The sequence below is a fragment of the Euprymna scolopes genome, chromosome 35 (genome assembly GCF_053919585.1).
Source record: "Euprymna scolopes isolate OS-2025 chromosome 35, ASM5391958v1, whole genome shotgun sequence".
Classification (NCBI taxonomy): domain Eukaryota; kingdom Metazoa; phylum Mollusca; class Cephalopoda; order Sepiida; family Sepiolidae; genus Euprymna; species Euprymna scolopes.
The window spans coordinates 16,903,647-16,917,191 of record NC_136516.1 but is presented as its reverse complement, the minus strand read 5'-3'; the positions used below and the strand labels follow the sequence as shown (position 1 = coordinate 16,917,191).

At 35.5% G+C, this 13,545-nt stretch overlaps 1 protein-coding gene across 8 annotated transcripts in view; it reads left to right on the top strand.

Moving 5' to 3' along the window:
- Positions 1-13,545, top strand: part of LOC145259713 (uncharacterized) — a 164,219-nt gene that overhangs the window by 96,950 nt on the left and 53,724 nt on the right. For 4 of the 8 annotated variants that reach the window (XM_080117395.1, XM_080117399.1, XM_080117398.1 and 1 more), the window contains one exon: positions 8,984-9,034. The exons of the other annotated variants lie outside the window; for them this stretch is intronic. In XM_080117395.1, the coding sequence (XP_079973521.1) occupies positions 8,984-9,034 (51 nt within the window). The remainder of the gene's footprint in view (positions 1-8,983; positions 9,035-13,545) is intronic. 8 annotated transcript variants of the gene reach the window in all.

Here is a 13,545-nt window from a genome sequence, read left to right as displayed (position 1 = left end):
TATAATCAAAAATGGACCGTTACATACACTACCTTTTATGAAAGAGAAAATTCAAAGCAAGATATTTTTTTTTCTTAAAAATATTCCTGCTTGGTTGCATTTATGCCTGGTTTATCTTTATGCAAAAAGTATTGACTAAAAACAAATAGGTGCACTATAAGTTGTGCTTATGCAAACATTTCTGGCTACATATGTGCACACATGTTTCTGCTAAAACCAGAGACTGGCTAAAGCTTCATAAGCCTAAAATTAAAAAAAAAATAGATACGTGTTATAGACACTCATCTAACTACAACTGCTAAAAATTTCTTTGCCTAAAATTAAGCGTAAATTCCCCAAGCAAAGTTTCTGTTCTAGAATTGCCCGTTGATGCAACATAATACCACGGGACTGTTTTCCAGCTGACTATAACATGGCCGTGAACAAGTTCCTGTTGAGTCCTCCTCTTAAATAAACACTACCTAAATTCCACCATTACCGAAAATCAGTGTTGCCTCACTGGCCAACTCATTAACCCTGGTCTTCGAATGGACTTTGGGCTTTGATAGGCAGTGACTCACCACCAATAAAATTAGTAAAAATGCATTTATATTCAAATGACAGTTTTATCAGCGATATGTCACCTCTCACAAAATAAGTTTATATTCAATCTCAAAACTAATGTGTGTGTATATATATATATGTGTATGTATATATATATATATATATATATATATACTAGCAAAAGTACCCGTCGTTGATTGGGTTCAAAAACAGACTAAAGAGATGGCTTCGAATTTGGGGGTATCAAAACCAAAGCAAAATATGAAAGTAAAAATAGATAAACCCCATAATTTATTATACCATACCTGTTCATACTGAAACACTCATCACAAATATTCTGTGGATCTATATTAAAAAAACCTTATTAAACTTAGTGACATATTTCCATTGTATGAAGGTCAGACACGAAGGAACACCCCATAATTTTATTATACCATATTTCTTAAAACTGAAACATAATTATCAAAGTATACTTACGCAGATAGATATGAAAAGTCTTTATTAAAGTTTGTGCCTATTTCCATTCGATGGAGGCCAGCCCAGGCGCAAATGGAGACCCCCACAATTTTATTATACCATCCCTGTTTAAGTTAAAACATACTTATCAAAGTATTATGTACATCTAAATCAAAAACACTTGTAAACGTTTTTTTTTTTTTAAATTTATTTCCATACTTTGTGGACCAGGTGCGAACGCAGACCCCACAATTTTAATGAACCACCGTTCTGCCAGATCAAACATACCCATTCCTGTGTCTCGATACATCTATCATTATATGTAATCAGTTTTTTAAAATAGTCAATCATATAGGAGCCTATTCGTGACCAGACACACACAGCTTTATATTATATATATATATCTATCTATAAAAGTGAACGTTTCTGTCTGTCTGTACATTTTCCTTCGCAATAACTCTGTTAATCTTCAGTCTACAGACTCGAAATTTGATATACAGGGTACTGAGAGTTGGAAAAATCTACTTGATCGGTTTTCGGCCAGAAATTTTGCTGTTAAGGGGTCAAAGTTCAACGATTTGACCTTTGAGAACTCTACCAAACTCCTCCGACAATTTTGGGTCTAAACACTTGAAATTTTAGATATAGGTTCCTTGAATATGGATCTAACTTAATAACTCAATTTGAGCCCAAAACAATAAATTTTAAGGGGTCATAATAGGGGTCAAAGTTAAAAGAAATTGACCTTTTTTCCCCTTAGCCTACACCTCCAAACACCCGGGCAAGGCTGGGCACCCATGCTAATATATATTATATAAAAATTAGTGATGGGATGGTTTTAATATTTTTCCCGGTTCCGTACTAAATTCCCCAATACAGATTCTTTATTAATCTCTAAATATTTAACTATAGAGCCATTTTCTCGATTTCTGTAAAAAAACAAAAAAAAAAAAAAAATGTTAAGTATGCAGTTATTTTCTTAAACGTAAAATTACACCTGTGGAGGATGATCTATCGAGTTTAGTTTTACTGGTATTTTAAAATCAATAAATATTTATTTTATCATTATTACCAGAAATGAAAGATTTTGCTTTAAACAAAATAAAATGGGGGGGGGGGAGACAATTAAAAGAATCGTTTTGGCATCGGAAAATAGGCATCAAATTTTTCGATTCCGATATCCTAAATCTTTCGATTCTGATTACTTGTCCCAACACTAATATATTTAAAATTGTACAGAAGGTCAGAAAAACATTAGTACCGTCGGTTTCAAGCCTAACATAAGGGCGACCAGTTAATAGTAAATTGTAAATAATGTTAGGCTCTCGTCAGCCGTCTTGTTTTCTATTGAGAGAGAGAGAAGAAAACAGAAAATGTATTGAAATCAAGAAAATAACATGGCTGACGAAAGCTTAACATTATTTATGATTTACCATTAACTGGTCCCCTTTATTTCAATGTTTTTCTGGCCTTCTGTACAATTTTAAATAAATATGTGTGTGTCTGTGTGTACGTAGATAGCTGCTTTAAGAATAAATAAATATTTGCTTGTCTACATCTAAACTGTGGGCAATCGTTTGGGTCTAAGAGAGGTAATTGACTCTCAATCTTCTGGAGGAGACACTGTATACCAAATTTAATTATCATTAAAAAAAAAAAAAAAAAAAAAAAAAAATCCAAAACCGAGATATATATATATATGCAGGAAGATTACAAAATTTACGAGATAAATAAAATTTTTAAATCGTGTTCCAAAAAAAATGAACAATTAAACAATATTTATGAATAAATGTTTTCTTTTTTGCTTTTAGTATGATTGCAAAATGAATGCTATGTCATAAATTTAGTATATGACTGAATTAAAATGTATTGGCTCTGCTTGACAATTCTATTAACAATTGAGCTTTTACTTAATATATCCGGTGGATTTATAACATCTAATAATGCTATTTAATTTCCAAATATTGCTACAGTTAAATCAAATTATTAGAAAAGATTTACCGTTTAAAATCGCTGCAAATCATTTCTTCATTTGCATATTTTTAAAGTAAACATTAATCAGAAGTGACTTTTCCAGGGCATTCATCATCAAGCCCAAATATCAGCTGACGTGACATTGTAAACAAACACTGGTGCAATTTGATGAACGACATTATCATCATTATTATTTAAAAAAAAAAAAATTTTTTTTGCGAATTAGTACACCACGCAGATTATTCCTCGAAATATATAATAATCAATAGAGGATTGATTCTATACATAATTTGCATAATTTAAAATATCATGTTCAAGCGTATGGTCGTCGGGCAATGCAGAGTGGCCAGCTAGTATATGTGTGTGTCTGTATGTTTTATTTTATTTTTTATAGAGGTGTCAAACTTTAAATTAACAACTCAACATTCTTAAACTGCAGATTTGAAGCTATCGGTTATTTTGATTCTGGCTTCATTTCTTTGTGATTTCAACAGACGGGAAGCACATATCATACGACGATACGATCAATTTACCAAAGAATAATTTCACAAAATGAACCTGTTAACTGGCCACCTCATTCGTACAATTTAACCCATTAGATTATTTTCTTTTGAAAATATGTAAAGTCCCATGTCTATGTTGATAAACGAAGCACAATAGACCACTTAGAAAACATTTTGACGGATTATTGCTTAAATGAAATATAGCCTAATTTTGTGAAAATTGGATTACGCTATATATGCACAAGGGGGGGGGGGCAATATGCCCAAAATTTAATGTATTTAAACTATAAATATTAGAATAACCATGTATTTGTTTATTTTTACTTAAACTTCGCCGCCTCTAAAATAACGCCCTTTACAATAATTTTGTCGATTTTAATGCTATCTATCTTCTATCTATCTATATCTTATATATATATATATATATATAAATAAATAAAATGAACTCATTTTTTCCCGTCTGATTTTGACATTAATAGGATTAAAAATCAAGATATTTCATGCAAATATAATATGCACAAACGGCAGAACAATATCTGAGGTGTGTTATAGGCTTATTATTTTTCAAATTCCTCGATAATCTTAGATTTCTATACTTTTTCTGCTGAGAAGTCACGGCCAAAATCGGTTAAGATCAATGGAAGTGGTAAAATATTTTCTCTCTAATAAATTCCTCCTCCCCCTGCCACCACTTAACACCGTTTGGGGATCGTTCACAAGGAACAGTTGAGAAGAGAACACCGGTTTGGCTTCGTAGTTCTTTCATGAGAAGTTATTTAAAATCACTAAACTAAGCTGCAGTGTTCTGTGGCGTAGTGGTTAGCGTGCTGGACAATTCACATTATATTTTCACGTTCGCGCCGACCTACCGTAGTCGTTTTTTTTTTTTTTTTTTTTTTTCCTAAACAACTGGAATGGACTTTTCTTGGTGGCCGAACTGTTAACGTTGCAGATGTTTTTTTTTTTTTTTTTTTTTTTCACACTTTATTTTCCTACTTTTACTCATGACTCCGGGTTTGATCCTTCCTACTTACCTACCATAACATTTTTTAAAACTCCCCCCCCCCGTCCCGGAAACAAACAATCGGGCAACGCCGGGTACCCCCGCTAGTTGGTATTAAAGTGATTTGAGATTATTTTAAAATAAGGGGAATTTTAACATTAATGAAGCTTAACCTTTAATACAGACGATGAGAGTAACGTGTGTGTATATATATATATATATATATATATATATATATATATATATATATATATATATATATACACACACACACTGATCAGAGCAATATCAGTACCTTCGGTTTCAAATCCAGACAAAGGGCACCAACAGTTGGCCTATATCAGACTTAAACGCATTTAAATGATCTGAAAAGAGTATGACACGGGCGACCAATTATAAGCCTCTTCTGTTTGGATTTGAAACTGACGGTACCGATATTCTGATCTTCTAACACGTATATAAATGTTTGTTTGTGTTTTTTTTTTCTTAATAATCGAGCACTCTTCTAGGGGTTGTCTCTCACACCAACCTCATATATGCGATAGAATGTTATGTCTGTAAAGTGTAGGCAGTCTTAGGCGGAAGAGCTTAATGCAGAGCAAAAATAAGTGTTTTTTTTTTTTTAAATTCGGAGGCACCATATATCAAGGCCCGAATGCCTCTCGAGGATAAGGGTTAGTAAATGTACAGTGGTGGTGTCGTAATCATTAATGTGTAAATTGGGTAGAATTTGATTATTTATGAAGACAGCTTAACAGGAACTTGTTTACATTGGATTTAGAGGTTACCATGTTGTATTAAACTAGCAAACATGTCAGTGCGTGGAAAGCGGCAGTCCTGGGAAAAGAAAGAAAAAAGCAACAAAAACAATTTAGCCAAATTTCATTAATTTACTTCAACCCACTAGGGCCTTATGATATGAGTAAACTGTTTGAGAATGGTGTTGAAATAAATTTGCAATGAAATTTGGTCTAAATTCTTATTTTTCTTTATTTCTATCTATTTATTCATATAATATATATATATAATATATATTCATTCGTCTAAACGTTAAACCAATGAATTAGCGACAACTTTTCAACTGGTACTGAAAATTAAAATGCAAGTAAAAAAAAAAATTTTTTTTTTTTTTTTGAAGGGTGCGTGGAATCTAAAATTGTTGCTTCATTCAGGGGAAAATTGATTTTCTTTTAAGATTACAACACACCGCCCTGCATCTCGACGAGCTGTTGCGTCTGTGAACGGGGGTGGGTGAGTGAGGGTGAGAAGGACAGGGGAGGGAAAGGGTGTCTATTGATTTGTGCTAAACGTGGTGGTGGAGGGGGGTAGACATGGCTGACTCTTTCTGCTTTTCTTACAAATGCTGCCACTGTTGCAGCTTCCATTCTTCTAGTAGTTGTAAACTTGGCATGCCATTGAAACGGGGGTAGGGGTGGGGAAGGGAGCAACGCGCCGTCCCCCCCCCCTCTCTGAGCGGGAGAACACTGGGGGGAGAATCCGACTGTCTCGGTTACATCATACATGCCAGAAAACTGCCGACTAGAGATCCCACCCCTCCCCATCCTTTTCGCTCAAGTCTGCATTTGTAAAAAATCAATAAATCGCTCCCCCAACACGCTCACTCTCTTTATTTCTCTTATGTTTTCTAGAGCTTCTTTTAGTGGCGGCTTTTTAATCACGTATATCAGTCGTAATCTCTTCTATATTCTCTGTGTTACTCTCTCTTCCCTTTTTCTCTTTCTCTTTTCCATGTCTCTCTCTCTCCCTCTCTCTCTTTCTGTGTCCCATTATGTCTCTCTAACTTTCCCTTTTTCTCATCGGCTTCATCATTATCTCTCTCTCTCTGTCTCTGTCTCACACACACACACAAAATAGAACATTATAACCTGCTTCTATTTCATATATTGTTTCCTTCCTTCTATTCTGACGCTGTCGACCACCACCCCCTTCAACTACAGCGACTACACTCTCTACTACTTAATCATCATTCCTTCTCCATCATTCCTTCTCCATCATTCCCACACACACACACACACACACACACACACACACACACACACACACACACACACACACACACACACTAGCAGGGTGACTCAACGTTGCCCGGGATCGAATGATGATGATCAACAAATATTTCACACTCCTATATTTCTTATTGTCATCCAAATTGGTGAAATCGCCTATTTTTCAATTAATTAAATCGATTGATTCTCTAGTTGGGGACACATGGTGGTGTGGTGCACTTGGAGGAAGCGTCACATGCCTCTTGCAGTGACTTAGTTCACAAAGCATTGTATTATTTTTTTTTTTATGTATATAATGCCTTGAATTTTAAAATGTTGAAGTTTAAAATTCAAAAGTCAAGTATCATGCTTCGACTGTGCTCTTTTTTTTTTTTTTTTTGACAAAATAAACGTTTTTAAAGTGAAAACATATCTAGATAGGCAGAAGTGTAACTTATCTTGCATTTGGAATATTTATTTGTTACTCCCCCCCCCCCCCCCGTACCAATGTGTATTGTAAAACAAACTCTACCACTATCTTTTCTACTGTGGTAGCATTTGAAAGCAAACAAAAACTTACTACCGACAACTTGACCAGTAACTGGACTACGATCTGTGTGTTTGTGTGTGTCTAAAGCCATCTTTAAGACTTTAAAATGTCCGGTAATTGTTATTCATGGCAGAGCGGTCAGTGTGACAAAAACTCTCTTCATGAATCCTAATAGGTCTTCCCTGCCGTGTGTGTGTGTGTGTGTGTGTGTGTGTTTGTCTTGTTGGCAGACATTCGTCTAGTCTTTTCTCTTTCTTCCCTCCAGCTGATTACAACTGTCCCCCCCCCCGTGTCCAACCGAGTCCCTCCTACCTCTCCCTTTGCCACTTTTCCCTTTTCCTCCATACCACTTCTCCTAACTGGTTGTGTTTTACTGACCCCCCCCCCTCCACGTATACGCTTTCTCCCCCTTCTTCCTCATGTCTACTCAAACCAACACCCAGTAATATTGCTTTCTACCCACCCCCCGACACTGCCACATACTGTCCATGTGTTGTAGAAAGTGTTTATTAGTCTCTCCATGACATTGTTATTCTCTTAATAGTTCTCCTTCTCTCCCTCCCTATCGCTCTCTCCCTCCCTATCGCTCTCTCCCTCCCTATCGCTCTCTCCCTCCCTATCGCTCTCTCCCCTCCCTATCGCTCTCTCCCCTCCCTATCGCTCTCTCCCCTCCCTATCGCTCTCTCCCCTCCCTATCGCTCTCTCCCTCCCTATCGCTCTCTCCCTCCCTATCGCTCTCTCCCTCCCTATCGCTCTCTCCCCCCCTATCGCTCTCTCCTCCCCTATCGCTCTCTCCCCCCCCTATCGCTCTCTCCCCCCCCTATCGCTCTCTCCCCCCCCTATCGCTCTCTCCCCCCCTATCGCTCTCTCCCCCCTATCGCTCTCTCCCCTCCCTATCGCTCTCTCCCCTCCCTATCGCTCTCTCCCCTCCCTATCGCTCTCTCCCCTCCCTATCGCTCTCTCCCCTCCCTATCGCTCTCTCCCCTCCCTATCGCTCTCTCCCCTCCCTATCGCTCTCTCCCCTCCCTATCGCTCTCTCCCCTCCCTATCGCTCTCTCCCCTCCCTATCGCTCTCTCCCCTCCCTATCGCTCTCTCCCCTCCCTATCGCTCTCTCCCCTCCCTATCGCTCTCTCCCCTCCCTATCGCTCTCTCCCCTCCCTATCGCTCTCTCCCCTCCCTATCGCTCTCTCCCCTCCCTATCGCTCTCTCCCCCCCTATCGCTCTCCCCCCCTCTCCTTCTAAAATCAACATAAAATTCTGTGCATATTTAGAATTACTTTTTTAAAATAAAAAAAAAATTAAAAAATAAAACTGTAAACAATCGTCACAGAACAAAGATGTTGAATTACAAAAATCTCACGGGTTTCGCTAGTTTTCCTTTTTTTTTTTTTTTTTTTTTTTTTTTTTTTTTTTTTTTTGTTTTCAAACCAAAATAAAATTAATTACATATGAAAAGGCAACAGAAAAGCCTCTTTAACAACAAAATTGCTCCTGACGACCATCAACGATTGAAAGCACTCAAGCAAAATGTCTGACAAAGAAATCGCTCAGCAACCTAATACACATTTTAGCCACTGCAACAAAAAAGAAAACTTTGTCATAATCAAATGTGCTTTGCATAATTCCCTTTATCCAAATTTTTTTTTGTTCCGTATCTTGAACTTGGTAACGGTTTTGGAGGAATATCTATGCATCTCTGGAAAGTTGTTTCACTATTCAATGAAACATGTGTAAGATGCAATATAATCAAAGTTTAGGCGTTTGCCTGAATAAAAAGTAAAAAAAAAAAAATCTGATTGAAATGACTTCATCTTTTGATATTTGAAATGAAAACTGATATGTATGTATATTATGAAAAATAATGACTTTTTTTTTTTTTTTTTTTGTGTCATGTGAAATCGGTTTTATTCAATTCCTGATGTTTTGGTAAAATTTATACATTCGCAGATGTCTAAAAATGGTGGCATAAACTCGGAGAAATCTCATTACATGAATAAGGTAAAAAGCATTTTTGATTTAAACAAAATATTTATCAACACACACACATTTATATATATATATATATATATATATATATGAGAGAGACACACACACAAATATTACATAGTTGCTACACTGAACCTGCTAATGTTTCGGAACGATTCCGTCATTAAAAAACCAAAGGCTCTTCTGTCAGGCAACTGAAATAAGGTTTATCTGCTATTCACCAAAGCTGATTTTAAGGATCAGAAACTTTATTTCTGTTGTGTGACGAAGAGCCTTTGGTTTTTTAATAAAGCAATCGTTCCGAAACATTAGCAGGTTCAGTGTAGCAACTATGTAATATTTGTGTGTATATAAAAATATTATACTCTGCTCTTTTTATTGAGCTCTCTTAATAATCTCGTTTTAATTCATGGTTTTTATCTCCTGAATACCTTTAACTTATATAACTGCTGGTACGATTTCAATGTTTTTTCCGATTCTTATACGATTATCAATTTGATACTAAATTCCTGATTCTGATACAATGAACAATTCAGATTCTTTATAAGTCACTAAATATTTAAATTTTTTTTTTTATGTTACCAATTAGTTTACACGTTGAACGTGCATATATTTTCTCAAACATAATTACACACTTGCAGGGGGGGGGGTCTATAGATTTCAGTTTTACTGGTAGATTCAAATCAATATTTTAATTACTACAAGCAGTGAAAGATTTTATATGAAATCAAATATAAAAAGATAATTAAAGGAATCGTTTTTGGCATCGGAAAATGAACACAATTTTTTTCGATCCGAGTTTCCTGCTATGGATTAATCGCCCAAATACTATACATATATTAGTTTAAGGACGATTAATCGGGAATCGAAAAAATCGGATATTTTTGGGTATCGGAATCGGGGGGGGGGAAAATTGGAGCCTATTTTCTGATGCCAAAACCAATCCATCTAATTTATTTTATTTTGTTTTTATAAAACATCTTCCACTGCTTGTAGTAATAATGAAATAATAAATATTGATTTTAAACTTCAAGTAAGACTAAAATCTCTTGATCATCCCGTCGCAAGCGTGTTTTTACGTTGGAGAAAATACGTGCACATTTAGTATGTGTTTTTATCTTAATGGAGGGGGGGGGTAAAAATTTTATAGTAAAATATTTAGAGATTTATAAAGAATCACAATCGGTAATTTAGTACGGAATCGGGGGGGAAAAAATATTGGAATCGTCCCATCACTAATATATATATTAGTGTTGGGACGATTAATCGGAATCGGGAAAATTTGAGCTTATTTTCCGATGCCAAGGCCAATTCCTTTAATTATTTTATTTTGTTCTCATAAAACGTCTTCCATTGCTTGTAGTAATTATAAAACATTAAATATTTATTGAAACTTCCAGTAAGACTAAACTCTCTAGATCACCCTGTCACACGTTTGAGAAAATACATGCACGTTTAAGATGTTTTTACAGTAATCGAGACAAAATAACAATTTCATAGTAAAATATTTCGAGATTTATAAAGAATTCGAATCAGAAATTTAGTATGGAATCGGTAAAAATATTGGAATTGTCCCATCACTAACATATATATATAAAGCACTGTTTTAGTTTTTCTTGGGTTTTATTTTCACGGACGTTTCGGCTGATGTAATCTAAAACTTTCATTCTAGCAGACTTGATATCTGTACATGGCCCAACATGAGCAATTACTACTTGTTAATAGAATATTGAGTGGCAGTTTTCTGGAGGATGGAGGTTCAATCCTGAGTGCAGGCAATACTAAGAATACAACTGCGAATTACTTACGACGACTTCTAACCAATTATGCTGATGGAACAAGAGTAATCTACCCCCATCGATTAAATGTGTCGGTTTTAAATTATTTACAGATTCCTAAGTTCGGCAAGATGTGCCTAACAAATATCGAAACTTACATCGGCTAAAACGTAAGAATAACAAGCTACACAGTCATGATGTGTGTTTATATACAAACTTTATTAGTCCTTTGCTTCCCTGTACTCAGAAGATCCGACCATCTTTTATTGACGAACCCGAACCGGAAATTTAAAAAAAAAAAAAAAAAAAAAAAAAAAAAAAAATTCAGCCATTTTTTTTTTTTTTCTTTTTTTTTTCTTTTTTTCTTTTTTTCTGGTTTGTGTCACTCTTCCCTAATATTATTTGAATTCATCGAACTACTGTTCTCATCTTGAGTGTGATTTTCATAACATTTCGATCAATGTAACCTCTGACCGTTTTCAAGTTATCAAGTCATGGTTGACGGAACGAAAGCATGCTACCTTTATGAATAAAATAAAGTATTCCATTAGAAATTCTGTCTAGATTCCAAAGTTCGACGGAAACATTCTAGATTTTGACAAGATAAACCTGAATAAGTTTTGGAGGTTACATCGACCGAAACGTTGTGAAAATGACACTCAAGATGAGAACAGTAGTCCGATGAATCCAAATAATGCGAATAACCAATCCTCATCTCAAAAAATTCAGAAAATGTAAGATTGATATTTATATGATCATTAACAAGTGCATATATTTTCGCAAACGTAAGAAATACTATTGTATGGGTGTGATCTATTGACTTGAGTTTTATAGATTTTTAAAATCAAAGTATTTATAATTTTATCTTTAGTAGCAGCAATGAAAATTAAGTTTAAAGAAGAAAAAAGAAACAATTAAGAGAATTGTTTTTAAATCGGAAAAGAGGCTCATATTTTTTCTGATTCTGATTAATCATCCCAATTAACATTCTTTTTTAATCCCCCCCCCCCACTTCCTGCTTCCACCTGCACTATAACCAAATAATCTTTTACTAGCAAGCCGGAATCTAGTTAAAACAAAAACACAAAAACAAATATATTGTCCAGCCAGTTTTTTTCATTTGGCGCCGTTCTTTCCTCCTCTGCAGACATTGCAGTAAAATGAGCGGCTGCGTTATGCCAGCCGCAGACTTGCATAATGTACAGGAAATGTAAAGTTCTAATCGCTACCATTCCTTGCCCTCTTCTGTCTGCTGCGTCTGGCTCGAAAGATGCTGCAGACATTCATTGCTTCTGCCTTTTCGGTTGAACAACGTAGACAAGCCTGTCTAAAAGGAATTATTCGTTTATCTGTCTACCTAAATGTAACTACCCTCCTTCTCTCGCCCATATCTTTTATATACAATTTCTAATCTGTATTTGATTTTCTCAAAATTTTGTCAGATTTAATCCAAATTATATATTACTCCTATAATTTTTTTTTTTTAAATATGTATTAGATACATTTGAAGCCAAAAACAATGCATTATTACGAAAATAAAGATTTATTTTTGTTTGAAATTTATATTTTTTTTGGCTTAAAACGTATCTAATACGTATTTTATTCAAACTTGATCAACTCTTAACGTTTTTTTTTTTTTTTTTTGCTTGTTTTGATATTCATATTAAAAACCCTTTTTTTATTTAAAAAGAAAATACAACTTTGTTTAATATGAGTCATGGAATTGCATTCATCTACGAAAGATCTAGCTAATTTGCATATTCTTTAACACATTCATTTTAATTAATTCCCTATTATATATATATATATATATATATATATATATAATAATGGCAAGTAATCTACGAAAGATTAATGCAAGCAACAGTAAACGTAGTCACTAGTTTTGTCTTCTCTGCATCAGCCTCTCGAACAAAAGGTTCTCAAGTCCTTCGCCACCCTTACCCAAGGCATGCCTCCATGCTGGTTTAACTTTGGGTAGCTCCTCCCACACATTCACATTGATGCCAAGAGCGATCAGATCCCGTTTGGCCACGTCTTGAAAACGCAGCACCGGGCGACCGCGGCTTCTTGTTCCATTTGTCAGTTCGCTGTAGAGGATATCCTTAGGGAGACGGGCATTCTGCGCAGGTGTCCAAGCTAACTCGATCGTCAGATCTTGAGTGTCTGGAACAAGGAGCGGCTGCCGTCATGTCTTAGCACCTCTTCGTTGGTGATTCTATCCCACCAATTGATGTCCATGATATGTCGCAAGCATCGGAGATGGTAGACGTTCAGTCTTTTCTCGTGATGAGCATAAGTGGTCCAAGTCTCTGCTCCATACAGTAGGGTAATCAGAACACAGCATTATATATATATATATATATATATATATATATATGTTGCAAGTCTCTAGACCAAAAATTGACACGAGTTTGACAGACTAGGTCTCACACACACACACACATATAATGATAATAAGAGCATCTTCACAGATGATTGCCCTCAAGATTTATGTACTGCATTAAGTATCCTCTCATGTGTCCTCAAGTGACTTTTAAGACCTGCAGTTGACTTACAGGAACAATGACATACATGACACGCAAAGTTCAATGTCTTAACGGGTTGATTGGATCCGGATGAGAAATATTGTCTTTGTGCATAACCATGTGTCTCCTCAGTCCAGATGTAGGACTTCATACCTTACTGCATATTACACATAATGTGCTATGAGGTCACTGTGGAACATTGAATGACGATATATAT